This window comes from Sceloporus undulatus, chromosome 4 (assembly GCF_019175285.1).
Source record: "Sceloporus undulatus isolate JIND9_A2432 ecotype Alabama chromosome 4, SceUnd_v1.1, whole genome shotgun sequence".
NCBI classification, from domain to species: domain Eukaryota; kingdom Metazoa; phylum Chordata; class Lepidosauria; order Squamata; family Phrynosomatidae; genus Sceloporus; species Sceloporus undulatus.
Window position 1 is genome coordinate 95,532,816 of NC_056525.1, and position 23,418 is coordinate 95,556,233.

Below are 23,418 nucleotides of genomic sequence, written 5' to 3' on the forward strand. Positions count from 1 at the left end.
GAGAGACTTTTAGAATAAAGGAGGAATGAGAAATGCAGCTTTATAGCTTAAAAATAAACTTCTATAACTGCTGCTGAAAACTTTTGAAACTAATTTTAATTTTATATTGCTGATCTGTATATGTATGCATGGTTCATTGATTGCTTAGGAGAACATTAATGTAAATATGTTTATTTACTATAGTCAGAGATATATTTTATGATGTTACATTTACATATTTTTATTTATACAGTAATCTCTCTTGATTATGCTGATGCTTCAAATTCATTTAAAGCAGTTTAGGAAACAATTTTGTTGATGCTGGAATGGATTAGACTGGGACGTTAATAGAGTAATATTAGAGAGAGAGGTACTGGGTGTTGGGTGTCTGTCATGGTAGAGGCCCCTGCTGTTCCGATTCTGCTGTTCTCTATACAAGGAGAAAGACCCATGCTATGTAACAGCATAGATCTCCCCAGAGTTTGGAAAGTTTTTTTTTTCAAAATAATTTTTTTCTGTTAACTATTACAGTATTTGAAAAACAACCTGTTTCTATTATTCATTATGATGATAAAAACAGTTGACTCATCATGTTATTTTTCAATGCTCATTACTTTCCCATTGCTTCCTGTTATGTCAGTTACCTTTAGTATCCTATGGCATAACACTTGAAAACATCCTGCCTATTAAAATGGCCTCAAATGTAATTCATGAAAAATAACTAGATCTCTTACTCATTACCCCAATAAAGTAACAATAAAGTGCTCTCACTTGTTACCAAGATGGTGTCTGCATGGGCTTGGATATTCTGGGAGCAATCTGAAGTATCCTAGTCCTAAAGCTGTCTCGGTCTCCCCCCCTCCCACCCCCATTACTTGGGACCTTCCATTTTGACACCAAGTAGCTGTTTACATGTGCATCTCACTGTGCCATTCAGTGCCAGTACAGCTGCCATACACTGCACACTATGAAGTCAAAATGAGGCGCGTAGCCTTGATAACAAGGCTGGGCACCTTGTTCTGACCTCAGAGTGAGCGACATGTGATGGTAGTATCAGGAGGCACAGTAGGACACATTTTAAACAGCCTCCTTGTGTGTAATGGAGAGCTTTGGGTCTTCCAGGAAGATCTGGAGCAAACAGAGTTTTTAAAATACTGTACTGTACATTTTAACAGGTATATTGTTTGTGAACAGGCTGGACTTATCAGACTGTTCATGCCTGATTCAGGGATTGGGCCCTGCATTGTCCAGTCTCCCTGCCAAGAGGACAATGAGTGGCTGTTTGTCCCATGCAGACAGGGGCCTTATTTTGAAAATGTATTTTAGTTGCAGTTCTGGTTTTGGTCAGAGGAAACTACTTATAGTTATCAGTTTTAATCACTGGGTCTGTCTGGCTGAAAAGCCCAGGGAGATATTTACTACCACCTTGCTCCCTGGCTAGCACTAACCAGTAGAGCTGGGGTTTAATTGGTTGGTCTTGTTTGTAATTCCCCACTAGTCTCACTCAGGTTTGTTCTGTCTGTCCTAGGGACAGCAATGTGATCAAATTCAATACATTGCCTTATTTTATTTTTGTTTGAGCTGAATGATTTGTTTGACTTTTTAGTTATTTCAAGATTCCTGGACACTGAACAACTACTTTCGGTTTTAGTTCAAATTCCAAAACAGGATACGGTATGTTTATAAATACTTTTTAATTGATACGTATTGAATAGCTGTTATTTCTCTTTTTCACACACTTCAGTATTTATTGTGAGAAAAACTGATCCTTGAAAGATGCATCCTTAAATCACAATTGATAGCATTATGCATTTTGCATTTTAAATTTGTGTACATTTATTATCAGAATAGGAATCAGATCTAAATCCCCTAGATTTTCAGAAGTTGTAAGATACCAATATTAAACGTATAGAATGTCAGAATATAATGCAATAGATACTTTACTTCAGACCTACACAACTTGTCAGAAGGTAGGGGCCAAAATTAAAATAGGCTAAACTTCTCCAGACTGCTGATAGGTTTTTAGTAGCTCACCTTTGAAGTAAATGTATAATTAATGAATAAACTATTTTAATTATTATTATTAATAATATAATTATTTCCACCCTGCTCCTCCTTTGCCCAGCCCTCTCCTTGGGAGTAGGCCAAGTAGTGGAGAAGCCTAGAAGAGTGAACATTTGCTTGTTCTCCTCCATCGCCGCCTGCCTCTTTCCTGGGAGAAAGCCTAGATGTGAAGGAGGTTCAGCAGTATGTGTTTGCCCTTCCTCCTCCTCTGCTGGCTGACTTTTTCCCAGGAGAAAGCCCAGCTGTGGAGGAGGCTCAGGGGCATGCATTCGCTCTTCCTCCATCTCCGCCAGCTGTTTTTTTCTGAGGAGAAAACTGGGCAGTAGAGGCGCCTTGAAGTTGTAACAGACTACCCAAAATCCTTTGGTGAGACACAAACAGCCTGCAGGCCATATCTTGTGCAGACCTGCTTTACATTATTCTATTCTCAAAAGATTTTAAATGTATTACATTGGTTTTAAAAATCCACACAATGTGCTTAACTTTAATTCATTTATACACAGTATGCAAAGTGATCTTGTAGCAAATGCCTGCGCATCTGAGGAAGTAGATTCAAGTCTACAAAAGCTCATACTTCCAGCTTGTCTCTTTCAGTTAGTCTCAAAGGTGCTGCAAGATCCTTTTGCATACTGATTTTCCAAACTAACAAGCCTATGTCTTTGAATTCAGTTATGCACAGCTATTCTATTCAGAAAAGCAAACTGTTTTTAATGTAATTTTATACCTTATAATGTTTTTATGAACTGCCATAGATACACTTTTGTAAATTGAAAGTCAAGATTTAAATTACAATTTTTGGTAATTTTATATCTTATGTTGTTGTGAGCTGCCATAGATGTGCTTTTACAAATCGAATGGTAGGATATAAAGTATTTATAAAAATAAATAATGCATCCTGACTGTTTCTGAATGCTAAGTAATAACAAGAGTTTCCTATGTTATGAAGCTGAAACATTCCTGTTCTATGAAAGCATTTACTCAATTATCTTATGCTGATTCCCAATGAAACATTCCTCCTTAGAGCTTACAGGTGCTATATCTTGGTTTTCATATCATTAAGTTAAATAATTTTTAAAGAACACATTGAATATGTTAATAGAAATGGTATGTCCACAAGGAACTATACAATAGATAAATGATATTGCCTTGCCCCCCCCCTCCCAGCAGTACAGTAAAGACGTTGAGAGGTTAGTTTTCAAGAGTTGTGTACCTTACAGGGTATACACTTCCTTGTCTATGAGTGGTGCTTTTTCACTGTCTCTATGATAGTCTTAGGACCATTCCAGTTCTATATCAGAAGAAAACAAATGGAACCCTGCACTGCAATATAGCAATAGATCTCCCAGCTCTAATAAAAATGTTCCTGATCAGAATTTCACTTACAGTGGATGGAAGACTATTTGGGAAGCACTCCCTTTTTCTTTTATGTTCTCTGCAAAAATGATCCTTTTCTGTTTTCTCCTCTTGAAACGTCCTGTACATTGTATATATAGTTATGAAGAGGAGGTTTTTAATTGCATGGACCACATACCCATTTCTCTCGATTTGTTCTTTCACGATTCTGTAAGCTGTTAGAGGCTCAAGTCCAATATCCTCTTAGCTGCCATTGTTTTCCTTTTTTATTTTTCTCTTGTTTTTCTGATTGATAAACTCAATATCCCAAGATACTCACAGGGCCTTCTCAAGCCCTTAAAATCATAATCATAATCATCATCCCCCACAATAATTTACAAATGAATGTATTTCTGTTTACCTGCATACTACCCCAAATATGCAAGAATGGTTAACTAATTTTTGTGTGGCTCTGTATTGTTTCAATTTGAGAATAGGAGAGAGAATTACAAAAGAATGCAGCAGTGAGGGTTTAATGGTGTACGATTCTTACAAGATACAATCCTGCCCATTTATGTACGTCTAAGGAAAATATTTTGAATTATTGGATTATTAAGCATCTACTGTTAGTGACGTTAGAGGCTGTATCTCTTGTTCTTTTCCTGTTATTATTCCTTGTTGCTCTCCATTTTGCTTCAAAACTGACATTTATAGGATCACCTGATATCAAGGCTAGGAGAATCATAACGATGCAACAGTGCCAACCTAGAAAAAGTAGGAATGAGTGGTTCAGTAAGAAAAAGAAATAAGTTAACATTTCTAATTAAACCTGCAGTGGAAATATGGGTGACAACTGAACTATAGGGAATAATAATGGTAAACACAAGAAAATCTAGGCCACATTATGTTAAAGGAGCAATAAAATCATGATAAAGTGTATATCTTCTTTGCTTTCTAACAGTTTAATGCATCTGAATCGAAGATAACAAATTTAATTTATCTGAAGCATACCCTGGAACTTGTGGAGCCTTTGAAGGTATGTTCTATATAAATGCCAATTACTGTTATCACTAGATCCTAGGAATCTCAAACTAGAGATTCTTCTTGTCCCTAACACTTTGTATCACTATTTTATTTAGCCTTAGGAGTAATTTGCTATCTGTTGCATTTCACTGCCACCATCACAGAGGGTCAGATGTGGGGCTCTGTCACACTGTATAAGTAAAACATTATTACTCCACTTTAACTGCCATGGCTGCATCTTGTGGGATGCTGGGCATTGTAGTTTGATGAGCACCAGAGCTCTCTGGCTGAGCCTTCTAAATAGTCCTGCATAAACTGCAAATCCCAGGATTCCATAGGATGGAAGTTAAAGTGGAATCATAGTGCTATAACGATATAGTGTGGTATGGCCTGTGGAACTGCAGGCACTAGCTTAAAGATAGATGGCAAGGTGTCACTTTGTTCTCTAAAGTGCTTTACTATTCATATTCAAAACAACCCATTACTCAGGCTAAAATTAAATTCCTAAACTGCCCACTCCTGCATATTTGTATGCTTAACTTTATTCATTTCTTGCTTATCTTCACGTAGCTGTCTGACCATTTTTAATGTGTCAGTGTCTAGAATTGTATAATACAGTAGGCTAGAATTTACTGTAGAGCTTACTCCTTGGCCATTTAAAGCCTTGCCAATTTTCCAGAAGCTCAAGAGGAATGGAACCAGGAAGGAGGTTCCATACGGTATAGAAAAAGCCCTGTCTCATGTACTCATCAACCTTGTTTCTTGGCACATGCAACAGAGAATCCTCTGAGGATCTGAAACAGCAGGCAAGGTTATGTAAGAGGACTTGATCTTTGAAACAATTTACAGCTTTCTGCATCAAAATGAGCACCTGGAAGTGATCTTAGATGCAGACTGGAAGTCAGTGCAATTGGTGTAATATATGATTTCTAACAGTCTGACAACAAAAACTGTAAACTTCCAAATGCTTTTCAAGGGCTGATGGATATAGAGTACATCAAGAGGTATGACTAGACCCAGCATAACCAAGAAGTAAATAAAGCATGAACCACTGTGGGCAGCTCAGCCCTTCAAAGAAGTCGGCTGCAGTTAGCACACCAACTGAAACTGGGCAACCACACTCTTAGCCATAGCATCCATTTGGCCTCCCAGATGTAATGTTAGGACTAAGAGCCCCTCCAAAATGTGAACCTGGTCTTTTAGTGGGAGTGTAACCCCATCCATGATAGTCTGTAATCCCGATCACTTTTGTTTTATCTGGATTAAGCTGCATTTTTTCCACCCACACCTTCATTACATCCCAACAATGATTCAGGATTTCCACAGTACAATCCCATGCACCCTACTCAGATATAATCCCATTTAATTTAAAACTATTGTTTATAAATCCTGTCCAGTTTATCTGAGAAATATAATTGAAATCAATAGAATTTTCTTCTGAATAAGTATGTATGCAACTGTGCTATATGAAAACCAAAAGTTATAAAATTCATTAAAACTTGTGGACATTTTAAAATATAATTTTTTATGTTAATTTTAACAGGATGCATTAAAAAGCTATAAAACACCATTGTTAAAGGCTTATTGTAGTTCTTTGGAAGACAACAGGTACTGTATCATAAATACAATCTTGTCTTGAGCAGTATTACTGTTAATGTCTTCTGTTGCATATTTATTACAAGTTTTACTTTTTTACATAAAAATCTTCTAATTATTTTTTCTGTTTTAATTTCATTGTATTCATTACTATGACACTGATGTATTACTTGGGGCTTGTGTGTTATTTTTATTGTTCTTATGTTTGTTGTTACCCACCTCGATCCAATACAGGGAGAGGCGGGATACAAACAATTATTATTATTATTATTATTATTATTATTAAATTAAATAAATTTAATTAAAATAAGGAATAAAATTGGAATTATTGGCAGTATTTCTTCAATAGTCTTTATGTCCTTGCATAAAGACCTTTGAATTAAACCATTTTATTGATTGAATTAGTTGATTGAATTACATGAAAGTTAGAGAACATATTACATAGAACATATTACGTATTCATTAGTAATGTTATCTAATGTCTCTCACCTCAGAAGCTGTCTTTTATGTATAAAAAATCTAAACCAAATTGCTGGAAATGTTCACATAATCCGGGGTCATGTTTCCACATGTGGTGGGAAGGCAAGGTAGCTAAAAAATTCTGGGTGGAAATATATAATATAATGATAAAAGATCTAAAGATACAAATAATCTTTCATCCAGAAACAATGTTACTAGGCATATTAGATAACAAAATAAGGAGAAAACATGGAAAATTAGTGTTCCATTTACTTTCCTATGCCAGAATTGTATATGCAAGACAATGGAAGACTAATACTGTACCAAGTATGGATGAGTGGCTGAATAAAGTATACGAGATAGCGGAACTTGATGTAATGACAAGTGGAAAGCTAGGAAGAATGGAGGAATGTGTTAAGAAAGAATGGAAATCAATTTTTGATTTGCTGAAAATGAGATGGCAAGGGATCACAGTCCTGTAACTATAGTATTATTCCTGAAAGGAGTTAAAGCTAGGATGTTGTAATTATTAATGCAACCAGAACTATAATGACAGATGCTGTATAAAGAAAGGGCAAAAAGAGGAAAACCATGTATCATTTTACCCACACAATTTAAATTAAAGGTGTAGAAAATGTACTAGTACAAAGCCACAACTATTTTAGTTTATCTAATGACCGATATTATTGAAATTGTATGATAAAGTGGCATCTTATTTTATATGATTTGTCGTGAGAAGAACAATATAAAGTGTAAGGTTAACATTTAGAGTAACACCTAGATGAAACACCTGTAGCTTGAAATAAGATGAAGCCAAACAGGAGGAAAGATTGATTTGTTATGTGTTTTTTTTAGGAAAAATCAATGGTCAAATCACAACGTTTTATGTTATGTCTGTTATGTATTGTAAATAGGTAACTGTGTAATGTCTACTTGTAAGGTTGGAATTTGTAGTCATATATTGTCTTTGTGTCAATACACTTTATAAAAACTAAATATATAAAAAAGTAATGTTATCTAATGGGCTGCTAGTGCCGTTATAATAACATATTTTAAAAATATACTTTATATGCTTGACTATAAGTTGATGGCAGGTTTTGGGGCCACAGTTGTAGATTTTGCCATAACCCGTGGATAAGTCAAGGGTAAAACTTGGAGGCTCCTTCAGTATGTGTGTGTGCAGCAAGAGAGACTAATTGAGTCTTTTTGCTTCAGCGTTTCAACTTTGGTTTCACTCTTGACTCCTCGGAAACAGCAGACAGCATGGGTGGGAGAGGGACTCTGTTTAACAGCAATCAGTCACTCAGGACTTTTTCTGCTTGGCTAAAGAGAAAAAGAAACTGCTCTCTCAACCGCATGGGGAAATCTGTAAGAGCTGCTATCACATTACCATATTGACCTGTAAATAAGTTGACTTGGGATTTGGGGGTCAATTTTTGGGCATAAATTTTTAGACTTATAGACATGTATATACGGTACATATCAACTTTAACTTTGGGGCTCGACAGACTGCCCCTTGGAGCAGTGTCCTGCTGCCCCTTTCAGTGGCAAATCAGGGCTGCGGCAATTACATGCCGTGGCCCTGATCTGGCAGTTTTCTGGCACTAAAAAGAATGGCAAAATGCCACTCCTTTTAGTGCTGGCAAAAACGTGCTCTTGTTGCCACCTCTTTTAAGTGCTCCTTTGGCACACCTCATTTAAACGCTGTGCCAAAGGAGTACTGTGATGGTTCCTGCTGTGCAGTTGGGCGCACAGCATGATGTCGGTGTCAGGCCAGCATTGGGGCATATGGCATGCAGATGCTACGCCCCTACTCTGTCCTGAGGCCGGTATTAAACACTGGTTTGTTCAGCCCCTTAGTGAATACTAAGTAATTCTTAGTTAAGTAGAAATAATTCTTGGGATTCAGAGTTTATGTTGTATGTTGTTGTTGTTGTTGTTGTTGTTGTTGTATGCCTTCAAGTCATTTCTAACTTATATATGACAGTTATTAGCATGTTTAAAATATATAGCATTTCAACAATACTTTATAATTGTTTTAGATTTGGAATCATACTTGAAAAGATAAAAACTGTTATTAATGATGATATAAGATATACAAAAGGTTGTCTGAATATGAGAACTCAGAAGTGCTATGCAGTAAAGCCTAATATCAATGAATTTCTTGATATAGCACGAAGAACATACACTGAAATTGTGGATGATATTGCAGGTACCTTATTACTTAAGTGTGTGATATTAGAGTATAGAATGATAAATATTATTTACAAGAATGTATTCTCTTTAATGACATTTATAGCACAATACGGTTGTTGTTGTTGTTGTTGTTGTTGTGTGCATTCAAGTCATGACCAGTTTATGATGGCCCCTCATTTATAATGTGGCCCATTCTTTTGGAAAATGTTCCTTTCCTTGCATTTCTAAAATGACTGTCAATTTTTTCTGTGTCTACTTTGCTTGGGTAAGAGCTTAAAATTTTAAAAGTGTGAGCCATTCTTTTGTTCATTGGGATGAGGAGGAGGAGCTAGAAGACTCTGCTGGGAGAGGAATTCTAGGACATTCCTTGCAAAAGAGGACCCTGTTTTTTTTGTGTCCACTTTGCTTGGGTAAGAGCTTAAAATTGTGTGAGCCATTTCTTTTGGTCACTGGGAGGAGGAGGAACAGAAGACTCATTCTACAGAAGTTGTGGTAGAGGCGCGCACCTAATGGCATGCGGATTTTTCTTTTCACATTAATTTTTATTTTTTTATAGGCAAGGAGGGTTTGGAGTACAGAGGAGAAGTCACCTTGGCACAGTGTTGGAGGACATCTCCTTCAATTTTACACTTTACTTTTGACTACTCCCTTAAGGGGCTTGTGGGGACTTGCTCAGAGGAAGTGAGTCAGATACTTGCCTCTGGAACTAGCTAGTAGCCAGGAGTGCTGTACATAACTAGAGTCCCAGTTGAGTGAGCTCTTTAACAGAGTTTGGGGGCAAAGGCCAGGCCCACAGGGGTTCTTTACACTGGTGTTTAACAGGGGAAGCCCACAGTCTTGTTCAGTGCCTCCTTAAGACTTTTCAGTAGGGACACTGAGGGACCTGTTGCAGTCACCTGCAACACTTGTGGGATGTTTGTCTTTTTGCCCACAGATGTGGGGAACTTCACCTGCACTAAGTGCAAGTTGGTAGCCCTCTTAGAAGAGAAAGTACAGCAGCTGGAGGCCCAGGTAGCAACAGTTCAGCATCATAGGGAGCAAGAGGTTTTCCTGACCAGAACAGACCAGACGATCCTGAACGGAAAACACACAGAGGAAATGGCTGGGGTGGAGGAGGTCAGTTCACATACTACAGAAGTAGACAGTTGGAGGAAGGTCACACACAGAAGTAGGGAAACCAGGGAACATTCTGTGAGCTTGCAGCTGCAGAATCAATTTGCATCTCTCTCTATTATCAAGGATGATGAGGAACAGCAGCAGGGACAGACTTCAGGGACAGAGCAGGGGACCCTGAGATACCACCAAAGGGAACAACTATGCCAAGCCTCAGAAGAGGCGTGTGTTGGTCATGGGGGACTCCTTGTTGAGAGGCACTGAACCAGTGGTTTGTGGATCTGACAAGATGTCTCGGGAGGTGTGCTGTCTCGCTGGGGCAAAGATCTGTGATGTGACAGAGAGGCTGACAAGACTTGTCAAGCCTACTGACTGTTACCCCTTTCTTTTGGTTCATGTGGTAACCAGTGATACTGCAAGGCACAGCCTTCAGAATAACAGAAAGGATTATGAGGCTCTGGGTAGGAAGCTGAAAAAAATGGATGCACAGGTTGTCATCTCATCTCTTCTCCCAGTTGAAGGGCTTGGTCCAGGAAGGAAGAGGAAAGTAGCATAGGTGAATAACTGACTCCACAGATGGTGCCGCCAAGAACGATTTGGATTTTTGGATCATGGTCTGAGGTTCCATGAGGAGGGACTTCTGGCAAGGGATGGGTTGCATCTCATGCCATTTGGCAAAAACGTTTTTGCCAATAGTCTCAAAAATTTGATCAGGAGGGCTTTAAACTGAGTTATGTGGGGGAGGGAGACAATATTCTGGAAGGCAAACGGGCTGGAGAAGATAGTCAAACTGTCATAGAGGGAACAAGACAAACAGTGCAAGGATCCAAAAGTGGAAGGCAAAAAACTTGCACGGGCAGCAAGTAAAGGGGACACATGGTCTAAGATGTCTCTACACTAATGCACAGAGTATGGGGAATAAGCAAGATGAACTTCAACTCCTGGCACAACAAAGTAAATATGATATAATAGGCCTCACTGAAACCTGGTGGGATGAGTCTCATGATTGGAATGTAGAAATAGAGGGGTATAATCTTTTCAAGAGAAACAAGCCAAACAGGAAAGGAAGAGGAATAGCCTTATATGTCAGGGACATTTACACCAGTGAAGAGATCCAGGACATCAATCCTGGAAGCCAGGTGGGGAGCATCTGGATAAAAATTAAAGGGGAGGGAAACAACAGGGATGTTATTGTGGGAGTCTACTACAGACCCCCAAGTCAGATGGAGGAATTGAATGATGCCTTTCTAGCACAGATGAGCACACATTCAGAAAGGAGAGATATAGTAGTGATGGGTGACTTCAACTATCCTGATATTTGCTGGAAGTCAAATTCAGCCAAATCCTCAAGGTCTTGCAAATTCCTCACTTGCCTTGGAGACAATTTCATTGTCCAAAAGGTGGAAAAGGCAACAAGGGGATCAGCTATTTTGGATCTGATCCTAACCAACAGGAATGACCTAGTTAATGGGGTGCAAGTGGTGGGATCCTTAGGTGGAAGTGACCATGTTCTCCTGGAGTTTGTTATACAGTGGAAAGGAGAAGCCAGGCATAGTCAGACACACATTTTAGACTTTAGGAAAGCTGATTTTAGTAAAGTTAAAGAAATACTGGGGGTGATCCCATGGTCAGCAGTACTAAAAGAGAAGGGAGTTCAAGATGGATGGGAGTTTCTCAAGGGGGAGATACTGAAGGCACAATTTCAGACAGTTCCAATGAGGAAGAAAAATGGGAGATGTCTCAGGAAACCAGGATGGATGACTAAGGAACTTTCAATTTTGCTAAGTTTTAATCGGAACATGTATAAGAAATAGAAAAATGGGGAAATCACCAAAGAGGAATTCAAACAAATAGCTAGCGTGTGTAGAGATAAAGTCAGAAAAGCTAAAGCACAGAATGAACTCAGGCTTGCTGGATAGGTTAAGAACAACAAAAAGGTGGGTTTTTTTTGGATATGTCCTCAGCAAAAGGAAGAAGAAGGAAATGGTAGGGCCACTGAGTGGAGAAGATGGCAAAATGCTAACAGAGAACAGAGAAAAGGCAGAATTACTGAACACCTTCTTTGCCTCAGTCTTCTCAGAAAAGGAAAAGGGTGCTCAGCCTGAGGATAATGGAGCAGAGGACAGAATAGGGGAATTTCAGCACAGAATAAGTAAAGAGATAGTACAGGAATACCTGGTTAATCTAAACGAATATAAATCTCCAGGACCAGACGTACTACATCCAAGGGTATTAAAAGATATCCTTGGCAAATGTAATATTGGAGCCATTGGCAATAATCTTTGAGAAGTTCCGGAGAACAGGAGAAGTGCCAGCAGACTGGAGGAGGGTCCCACTCAAAAGGAGAAAAAAGAGGATCCAGCAATATCAACCATTAGTCTGACATCAATACCAGGAAAGATTCTAGAGCAGATTATTAAACAGAGAGTCGGTGAACATCTAGAAAGCATGCCATAATCACAAAAAGTCAACATGGTTTCAGAAGAAAGAAGTCATGCCAGACAAATCTAATCTCTTTTTTAAAATAAAATTACCAGCTTATTAGATGAAGGGAATGCTGTGGATATAGTATGTCTTGATTTCAGTAAGGCTTTTGACAGGGTTCCCCATGACATTCTTGCAAACAAGCTAGTGAAATGTGGGCTAGACAATGTAATTGTTACATGGATTTGTAATTTTAAAGCAAGTCTAGTTGCTACTGTAAAGTCGAAGGCTTTCATGGCCGGCATCCGTAGTTTTTTGTGGGTTTTTCGGGCTATGTGGCCATGTTCCAGAAAAGTTTCTTCCTGACGTTTCGCCAGCATCTGTGGCTGGCATCTAAAGACCATTGTGTATCACTGCACAGTCAGCATTCATCTGCAGTGTAAAAGAAATGAATAGAAAAAATAAGATGAAATCCCCCAAAGTTTCTTCCTGACGTTTCGCCAGCATCTGTGGCTGGCATCTAAAGATGCCAGCCACAGATGCTGGCGAAATGTCAGGAAGAAACTTTTCTGGAACATGGCCACATAGCCCGAAAAACCCACAAAAAACTAGTTGCTACTACTTTTTTCTGTATATCCCCCCCATATGTTATTACAGACTTGATTTGTGAACATTTTCTGAAAGTTTGTTCAACATTAAAATGAGATATATTGCCAGGTTGTCCAATAGGATTTGTTAAACACTGATGGTTCTTTTAAAAGCTCCTGATCCATTTTATTTCTTTCTGTTGATCATATTTATGAAATAAGAGATGACTAGCCTCTTAATTTCCCCTTGAATAGCCTCTTTTAGTTGTCAAGTCATGTCAAGTTCCATTCTTTGGGGGATTTCATCTTATTTTTTCTATTCATTTCTTTTACACTGCAATAAAAATTAATAAAAGAAAAGTTTAAAAATTGTTATTGGTTTAATTTTTCTTGATACATCTTCTGCCTTCTGATCCATTCTGTAGTAAAAATGTCAAGATTTTTCCTATACCAATTATGAATTTTATTATGCATATAATATCGTTGATTTTGTAATATTATTTTTTTTCTGTTTTACATCTTGCTATTAAGGAATGATAAACCAGCTTGCAGAAAAATATAACCTTCCTTTGAAAACAAGTTTTAGTTCAGCTCGAGGGTTTTTTATTCAGATGAATGCTGACTGTGCAGTGATACACAATGGTCAGCTTCCTTCAGAATTTACCAAGGTACATATTTTGGAGATGTTAGTTCTCAGATCTTTTAGAGTTAATTACTTTATAGTAAAATGTAATGAATGCAACTCTTATGTAGTTAGATTACTTACTTTTCTCCATTACAAGGCTTAGCACATATATTGTTTGACTTTATATTTTCACAGTCATGAGACCGGAAAAACTACAAACACATATATTGGTGATATTACCTTTCCATAGTGATGAGACTGGAAAAAGTACAAATACGGTTCTTTAATACATTGGAATAAGGATCTGTTCTAGGGAAAGACTAGCAGTGTTACTCCTGTACACAGCTACTAGAGATGCTGCATATTATGGGATACCATGGATAGTTTAGATTACCTAAGAGGATAAATTATTCTGGAATGTGTGTACATTGTTTAAGGATGAATAATGGTGTGTTTAGCTCAGAGAAAAGGATACCAAAGGGAATAATCTCAGCCTACATACTGTATATACTTGACTATAAGTCAACCTCATGTATAAGTCGAGGGCAGATTTTGGGGCCAGAAAAAGGGATTTTGATGGGACCCATGGATAAGTTGAGGGTAAAACTTAGGGGCATGTAACAAAGGATCTGAAGGATAAAGGAAAGGAGAACAATGCCAAAGAACGTAAAAAATTCTATCAAGCATAACTGTGCTCTGACTAAAGGCTGGATGGATGAGAAAATAGAGTGGGGACAGTGCTTCCAGGACAGTTGACACTCTTGTCTTTCACTAGGAAATGGTTCCTTTTTTAAAATAACAGTTAAAGTACAGCACTTACATTGACTCATGGATAAGTCAATTTAGTTTTTTGGCTCAATTTTTTGACTAAAATTTCTAGACTCATACATGAGTATATACAGTATATATTAGAAAGTAACACTGTAAAGAAAATTGTTTGAATTACAAAGATTGTAGGCACCAGAACTATGCCACAGAATGGTCACTAACATATTTAGGTGGAATATCAAAAGAGGATTGATATTTTCAACTATAAAGCTATACAGTTCTGAAATGATCTCCCTAGAATATTTGTGAGTACAAAGAACCACATTTCTAAATGTTCTGAGAATGTTTATAAACTATACATTGCTTTCCCCCAAATCCCTGTAGTTCCTATGTAGAACAGTCTAGAGCTCAACCTTAAACATTTTGGGCACCAGAATACATAGCTTTAGATAAACATGCATGGCCACAGGAGTGGGCCTCTGACATTCTTTCAGTTCTTTGACCATACCTAGAGCATCAGCTGTCTTGTTTTAGAGGCTGTCCACATGGGGCAAAAGACCCATGCCTTCCCTAGCCTTGGGTTGTACTATTTAGATGACGCAGGCCAAAACCCCAGGACAAGAATTGGGTTAGATCTTGGCAGACTGGACATAGATCTCATAGTTCCGGCTTGATCCCAGGGTAAACAGCCCTTAATGGTGGGTCAGTTTGACTACAATTTGCTGCAGAGTTTCCCAGAAATTCTGTGGCAAACCTCATTTGTGTCCAAATCTGAGTCTCCACTAATGTCTCCACAGATCAGCAGACCCTGTCACCATACCTAACATGGAAACAGGGTGCTTGGCTGCACCCATATGGTCAGATGCTCCATTTTTGCATCAGATGTGGTGACAGGGGTGTGCTCATTGGCAGAGACACAGGAGGAAGGTAAGGAGTGCATGCCGATAGCAGGTCTCCAGGGCAGCATGGGTACAGGCATGTAAACACCTTCCCATCCCCATGTCGGCCTGGGGACCAACCTGGGTTAGCCCCTGAGCCAGGAAATCAAGGGCTGAGTCTGTGCTTTCCTAGGCTGTCTGCTCAGGGACCTAGTGCTAAGTCTGGTCACCTAAGCAAATCTTCCTCCCTTTGATTTATTTATTTATTTACAGTGGGCCCTCCCCTTAGGCGGGGATCTGTTCCAGATCCCTCTGAGTCAGGGGAAACCAGTGTATGCTTGAGCCTCATAGGAAGTAATGTGCAGTGGCGCACACGTGCCATGAGCACGCACCCCATTAGTTCTTCCGGTGCATGCAGCAGGCTCTTCCAGCGCAGCTTTGAGCATATGGCATAAAACATGGGTGCACTTCATTTCCCCTTTTCATCACTCTGGGCCTGGCCAAGCAGCCTGTGCCATTGTGGTCTTCTTTGAAGAAGTGTAACCATTACAAAACACTGGCATCCTTTTTTGTTTTTGGTTTGTGAAATACTGCTAGGTGTTGGCTGGATGATCTTGGCCTTGTACAGGACCTGGGTTAATTTTTTTTTTAAAAAAATGTCCCATTTTATACTTGGATATTGTACAGTGTTAACCATCACTGCATACACATATTTCCAATTTGCACCCATGCTTTATTAACATATTATTGAGCTAAAATTATAAATAGTAATAAAAGCACCTTATCTCGTGTTTTTAAAATTATGTTTAAATTATGTTTTCCAGGAGTAGTTTTATTTGTCCTTATCTAACTTATTTTATAGTTTGGTTTAAATTTTCCCTACAGGTAACTAAAATGAAAAACGTATATAGCTTTACATCACCGGATTTAATGAAAATGAATGAAAGATGCCAGGAATCTTTGAGAGAAATATATCACATGACCTACTTGTAAGAATACCTCCAACTTTTTCATTTTGTCCCTGGGTAAATTTATTGGTGTAAATCCACTTTCTGGTCACAGCAAGAGCAGACACATTGAATTAAGTGGACTCAGTAATTGATTCAATGGGTCTTCTCTGGCTGGAAATAGTGATGGAATTTAAACTGCAGTGCCCTCCCTCCAATCCATCTGCCTTGGTCCAGGCCTCAGAGGGAGAGAAGAACCACTGGACCTCATCCCCTTTCCCTCCATCATTCCCTTCTCCTTTTGTGTCATGTCTTTTAGATTGTAAGCCTGAGAGCAGGGAACTGTCTGATTAAAAACAGTAATTGTAAGCCGCCCTGAGAGCCATTAGGGCTGAAGGGCGGGATATAAATACCTAAATAAATAAATAAATAAATGTGCCAAGTTTTGAAGCTTTTTGGCTTGTTTTCATGGATAACTATAGACATTTAAAATATGAGTGTGCACCTGCTTTTGGTTCTTTGGTTAATGCTTTTGACTTTCTCAAAAATAGTATTGGGATTCCTTGATGCCTTTCTTCTTTTATTTCTTCTGCTGCAATGCTCACTAGATATGCATTTATATACTTGGAAATAACTAGACATCAAAATGGCTGCTGCACAGAAATTGCAGTATCTGATGTATGTGTTCAGTCTGGTCCTCCCAAAAAATGTTATGATCTCTCAGTAGCACCATCCGCCAAGGAAATAAGCTACTGCTGAAGGCTCAAACTCTGAAGCCAAGAGGCATCTTAACAGCTGTTTCTGGGATGGATACTTTTGGTATGGAGGCCAGGCAAGAACAGTTTGAATTGCATTCACCACTGGCAAACATACATTTGGCTGAACTGTCAACTGTCTTGATGATTGCAGGAAGCCCAAAGGCAGGTGACATAGCAACAAAAACCCTGCTTGACTGTTTCTCTGAGCAAATGTTATTCAGTGCTACATTCCTTTTAGACATGGATATTATATGTACTTCCCATGTTTAATATTTATTGATAGTTTCAGTGTCAAATACAGTAACTTGTTTAATTTTCTTTCAAAGCCCTTTAAAGCAAAACCTTTCTGAATTTTATTGTAGTAAATGGCACAAAGTAATTATGTGTTTTGTAATGATAAATTTTGTTTTGCATGTCCTGAATATGCGGTCCCATATAAGCCACTAGCAGGAGCAGTATTTTGCTGCTCCTTTTGCCAGCAGCTTTGGGGTACACCTTAGGCGCCTTGGAGCAGCTTCCAGCTGCTTGGGGAGTATGTGTCATCTGCATGCCATGCCCCTGAAGTGACTGGAAGTTGCTTCTTTTGGCCTGTCTGTTTTGGGCCATAGGTTAAAACAAAGTATTACTAAAAGAACTCAATGATTATAGTTTAAAAATTAAAACCTTCTTATTGAAATAGCACTAGTTTAAAAATATTGAAAATCATTTAAAATATTATTTTATCATGGTTTGCTTTTTTTAAAAAACTGTGTTAAAGCTGTAGATGGTTGAATCTGTGGATGTAGCATCCATGGATATGGAGGGCCAACTGCATATTCATCTAGTTCAATGTACCACCTTTTGATCATAGTAGTTCATGAAATGGTTTATAGAACCAAATGCTGATGATGAATCTAGTAATGAATTTATAACTACCGGTAATGCATTCTTTTTAGATTCCCATCGTAGCATGTTTTTTCGCATTAGTATAAATAATTTCTGATTTTGTTATCATTATATATTTAATAAAAGTAATTTTGGGATAAAGCTGCTATTTCAATGAGTTGTAAGTAACTCACAATTTTTGTTTAATATTTTGTAAATTGCTTTGAAAAATAAAACACATTGTGTTGCTATATGCTTGCAGGATAGTGTGTAAACTACTGAGCGAAATCTATGAACATATTCATTGCCTCTACAAACTCTCTGACACTGTGTCTATGCTAGATATGTTGCAGTCATTTGCCCATGCTTGCACACTTTCTGACTATGGTAAGTAGATTTGTTATCTAGGCAAAATATTACTAAATACACACAGTTTATCTCCTGAAATTGCAGATTAATCCATTTAGAGCATGTAATGTGTTAATATCCCGATTAAAGACTTTCTGCATCAATGTGCAAGTACTTAGGATGATGTAGACTCAAGAGAGCAATTTCTATGAAAGAGTCTCAATGGTAGACTAGATCACTGTTAAGATTCCCCATTTTATCTGAAGTCCAGTCATCATAGAGGAATATGGGGTTTTATTCTTTCCCTTTTGGGGAAATATCCCCCAAAGAAGATATTATTTTGTTGAGCTCTAGGGCTAATCTAAAATTCCCCTATACTGGGATTGTAGCGCTGGGTTGAGAAAGCTTAGAATTCAGCACATATTGACAACTGGCCTTCTCATAAACTAAATGATGCAGTAAATTTAACCAAAGTGAAATTACAATATATTTGCTGATAACAACAAAAAAAAGTAACATATTGTATTTTACTATCTTTCTTTATTCAGTACGTCCTGAGTTTACTGATACATTAGCAATAAAGCAAGGCTGGCATCCTGTTCTTGAAAAAATATCTTTGGAGAAACCTGTTTCCAACAATACGTACATCACAGAGGGAAGTAATTTTGTCATAATCACAGGACCAAATATGAGCGGAAAATCAACCTACTTAAAACAGATAGCTCTTTCTCAGATTATGGCACAAATTGGTATGCAACATCATGCTTAAATTCATATTGTTTTCTAGTGAAGCAATGATTGCATAGGAGTGGGAAAGTATGTTGTTTTGTGCTCTGAGGTTGTTTCTGACCTATGGAGGCCCTAAGGCATATCTATCACAGGACTTTTTTGGCAAGATTTTTTTCAGAGGGGATTTGCCTTTTTCCTTCATCTGAGGCTGAGAGAGAGTGACTTGACTAAGGTCACCCAGTGGGTTTCCATGACTTCCAGAGTCATAATTCATTGCTCAAGCCACTACACCACACTGGCCCTTGGGAAAAATTGATGTAGATGTTACTTTTAAAAGAATTTGATATTGCTGACATTAAATTACGAAGCAGTATGGTGTAGTGATTTGAATGTTGGTTTATGACTCTGGATATCAGGGGTCGAATTCTTGTTTGGCAATGGAAACCCACTGGATGACCTTGGATAAGTCATACTCTCTCAGCCTCAGGTGAAGGCAAAGGCAACCCCCCTCCAAACAAATCTGTTAAGAAAACCCATGATATGTATGCCCTAGGCCTGGGCCTCCATAAGTCAAAAATAATTCAAAGACCTACAACAACAGCAAAACATTAAATTGCAGTGTTGTTTTTAAAATTTCCTCTCATTTATTTGCTGTTCTTTTAATGTGCAGGCTCTTTCGTCCCAGCAGAATATTCTTCTTTTAGGATTGCTGAACAAATATTTACAAGAATAGGTATGGATGATGATATAGAAACAAATTCATCAACATTCATGCAGGAGATGAAAGAGGTATTCAGCTGAGCATAGAGATTTTTTTTAAAAAAATCAGTGGCCTTGATTAATATTTAATTGGTTTACAGGCTTGTACATTTTTGCTTAGATGTAAATATTAAAGGTCCTGTGCTTCTGTTACTCTTCCAGTATGCCTGATCAGAACAATAGGCTGAAATTCAGTGAAACTGTGCACAGACAGCCAAGATGCTGAACTTATTTTCTACATTCCAGTCCTGTCCCCATTGCACCCATCCACATTCTACCTTGTAAGCCATGCTCCATTTCCCTCAAGGATATATCCCTGTGGACAATGTTAGGTAGTTCAATCAAAAGTACAAATCTGTAGTTTTCTTTTGCTAACCATATTAACAAGTGCGTGTACTTTAACAAATGCATTGTGACATGTACATATACTGTATACTGTCTGAGGTGCTTGTATATAGAAATGGTGTTTATAAATGCAGTTGTGAGCCTACTAAATCCAATAGATTTCCAAAATAATTTCATTACAATGAGAGGGCTCTCTCTGAGTAAACTGCCCTTTTGAATATGGCAATGTGTTACATCTTTGTAAATATGGAAGAAAATAGGTCTTTATTATCAGCTTGTTATTTGTCTTACATACTATAAAAATGTGCAGTTTTAAAAATTGAAAATTGGATTGCTCCTACAAATCTGGATGCTTTTATACTAATGTATAAACAGATTCTGAATCTCTGTGTTTAAAATAACAAGCAGAGATCCAGAATTACATTCTCCAGGTACACACACATAACATTCTTACAGGCAACTGATGCCTTTGTTGACATTTCATTTTCTTGTGTCCTACGGGGCCTCCAAACTTATCACATGAGCCCTGTTCTCACTACAGTCATGCTAATCAATGAAAATTCAAATATACTACTTTGTAAGCAGTTGTTATCACATGTCTTCACAATCGCATGCCTGAAGCGACTGCTGCCATGGTTCTTCTGGTTTACTCCTTAACACTACCTCCCAGGCTCTATGTCCTATGCCCAATTTAGCATGCTTTTCATTTAATTTCATTTTTTAACTTGTTTAAAAATGCAGTTCGGCAGTTCTGATAATGTGGTTTAAGGTTTTTTTAAAAAGAAAGAAAGAAAGAAAGAAAGAAAGAAAGGAATATTGAGGGGGAGAGGATGAGACTGTGACACCATATGATTGCCAGTCTTGCAACTGCCATGGCAGCGACATTCATACAAGAGGAGTACTGGGTCTGTTGCACAATTGGGAGCTAGTAACGGGTTTCCCCTATCAATTAAAAAGGATGCTCTAACCACACTTGGCATACACAGCAGCTACAGGTTGGAAGTGATGTTATGTAATAAATATTGCCAAAGGTTCTATTTTTAGACTGCTGTGTATAGTAATTTCTTTACCCATTTCCACTTTACTGGTTTAGTGGCAGGTTTAGACCTTCTAGACTGGGCTGTTTGTGTTGATGCATTTTCTGTTTTGAAGTAGCAGCTGCTGAAATGTCACCAAAGTATATTTCCTAGCTTGAGTTTTGGGCAAGAGATGAGAATACCCATTAACAGATTTTACACTTCCATTCAGTGCTAGTAATGAAATTTGATGTCTTTTTCTCTAGATAACATATATCATACAAAATGCTAATGACAGATCACTTATCATAATTGATGAGCTTGGCAGAGGTACCAGTCCTGAAGAAGGCATTGGCATATGTTATGCAGTCTGTGAATATCTTCTGAATTTGAAGGTAATTTTTAATATTTTAATGTATAAACACTTGCTTTTTAAAAATTGTTTTGTCTTTCTCTTCTTTCCCATAATGAATATTTGATTTAATTTCTTGTTTCATTTTTCAGGCATTTACACTCTTTGCTACTCATTTCTTGGAATTATGTCAAATTGATACCTTATATCCCAATGTGGAAAACAATTACTTTGAAATACAGCATGTGAGAAGTAGTTCGGATATTAGGGAGAAAATTGCTTATACTTACATACTTTCTAAAGGACATACAGAAGAAAAAAACTATGGTAATATGAAGTGTTATTTATTAGCGTTCTTAGAAATTAATATAGCATTAATGTAAGCACTAAAATTAAGAATATATAAATGTGTTTTGCATGTGCAGGAGGTACATCCACCAGAGGGGTAGTACAGTAGCATCATTGGGGGGGGGGGGGTACAAGTGGTGCATACTGCACCAGATGACACCCCAGAAGAGGGATCACACCCAGCTGAGTGTCCCCTCCCCACCTTCCTGCTGCATGCCACAGTGTGTGGCATGCAGGGAAGGGCCCAGGGGCCCCCTTTCTCCCTGCTTGGTGCAACCTTACACACATGTAAAGCCGTGCTGGTCAGGGAGGTGAGGGTGAGTCCTTCTGCCCTCCCCCAAAGCCCCCCCCCCGTACTGGGTGACATGCCACAGTGGGACACCACTGGGGCAGTGTATATAGCATTCTTGACCAGAATCCTGCATTGCTCTTTTGTTAGTAGAATAATAGACTTCAATAGAAATGGAAGGAGAGATAACTCCGCTTCCCACTTCAGCACTCTTGCCACCTTCCAGAATCTGACCTGGAGGAGTGAGAAACCTTCTGCAGCTACCTTTGGACATCTCCAAGGGCTGTAGGTTGGAGGAGAAAAAAAAGGAAGTTCTGTCACATTGGTGCTCCAGCACCAGTGTGATGTTGGATTTAAGCCTTTGCATTTATATGTGGGTTTTCCCCCCAAAGCAACAGTGTGGAGAACACAGGAAATTTATAATGTTGAGAAACAGCCAACGGAAGTGAAGCTAGAAAAGATGGGGGGCTGTCCTTAGGAGCAAGTATAAATAGAGAGGAGGAGCAGTTCGTTGGGTGTGTATGTGTGTGTCATTGTATCCTGAGGAAGCTGAGGAAGACTGCTGTGAGGTGCAGTTAGAAAGGGTTTAGTTACCCAAATTGGGGACTAGGGGAGTCTGGAATTAAAGTGTCCATGTTAATATCCTGGAGGATATATAAATTACTAGGAGGCGGTGAAAATTATTAAAGTCATCTGGAGAACAGATGAAATAAAATTTTAGGAAACTGTGGAAGTTCAGTGAGAGTGGTTGTTGGTGTAATGGATAATGAGAAAGGTTAAGAGATACAGAGGCTACAGGGCCTCTACAGACGGACAGCTCAATGCCGCCTGTTTTTGCGCCAGAAGGAGGCTGCAGCAACCACACGCCACAACCTCCAGAAGGACCAAATAAAACCCACTTCTGGGCAGGTTCTTTTTGCATCCTGGAAGGGACGCCATAGGTGTTGTCACATGCCATGATGACGCCCCTTGTGCACAGCACTGTTTATGCTCTGCACATGATGAGTGTCATCATGCTATGCACCAAGATGGCACCCGTGCAGTGCAGTAAGGGCTTTGAGCGTGTACAGGCCAGCACAAAGTGACGGTCTGTACTGCCCCTAAGTTTATAATCAAACATTTGTAAGGTCAAGTGAAAGAAACTGCTCAACTTTGTAACTACTGAAACAAGTTATACACCGTATCAAGCTTGGCTAACATCCTATAAGCAAGATACTGTATTCAACCTTGCTTGTAAATGAAATTTGTACCTTTGTTTCAACAAGTAGTTGCATGAAGTGTGCTTACAGATAACATTATCCACACTACCAAACAGAAATAAAACACTATGAAAGGAAAAAGACAGTTTATTATTTAATACACTTCAGATAGTGTGGTGTACTTGTCAATTGGTGCCAAGTGGTGGGATTTAAAAGACACATTGTGCTGGCATCTAAGAAAAGTAGTGAGGCAGGGTGTGCCAATCCTTGTCACATATTGGTGGCAGCGGAGGGATCAGATAAGGAAGGAATCACCATAAAGTCCTAGTCCTGAGTGAGCATCTCACTGCTGCCACGTCACAAGTTTATTAAATGTTGTATTATCTATTTAACATTACTGACTATTACTGACTCTCCATT

General features: G+C 38.5%; 1 protein-coding gene across 1 annotated transcript in view; it reads left to right on the plus strand.

Annotated features, from left to right (window-relative positions):
* The window catches only part of MSH4 (mutS homolog 4), a 61,885-nt gene that overhangs the window by 32,412 nt on the left and 6,055 nt on the right, over positions 1–23,418 (plus strand). The window contains exons 8-18 of the mRNA XM_042466199.1: positions 1,586–1,653; positions 4,337–4,411; positions 5,942–6,006; positions 8,496–8,665; positions 13,305–13,441; positions 15,930–16,033; positions 17,876–18,000; positions 18,510–18,710; positions 19,361–19,479; positions 21,077–21,205; positions 21,315–21,489. Coding sequence (XP_042322133.1) covers positions 1,586–1,653; positions 4,337–4,411; positions 5,942–6,006; positions 8,496–8,665; positions 13,305–13,441; positions 15,930–16,033; positions 17,876–18,000; positions 18,510–18,710; positions 19,361–19,479; positions 21,077–21,205; positions 21,315–21,489 — 1,368 coding nt within the window. The remainder of the gene's footprint in view (positions 1–1,585; positions 1,654–4,336; positions 4,412–5,941; positions 6,007–8,495; positions 8,666–13,304; positions 13,442–15,929; positions 16,034–17,875; positions 18,001–18,509; positions 18,711–19,360; positions 19,480–21,076; positions 21,206–21,314; positions 21,490–23,418) is intronic.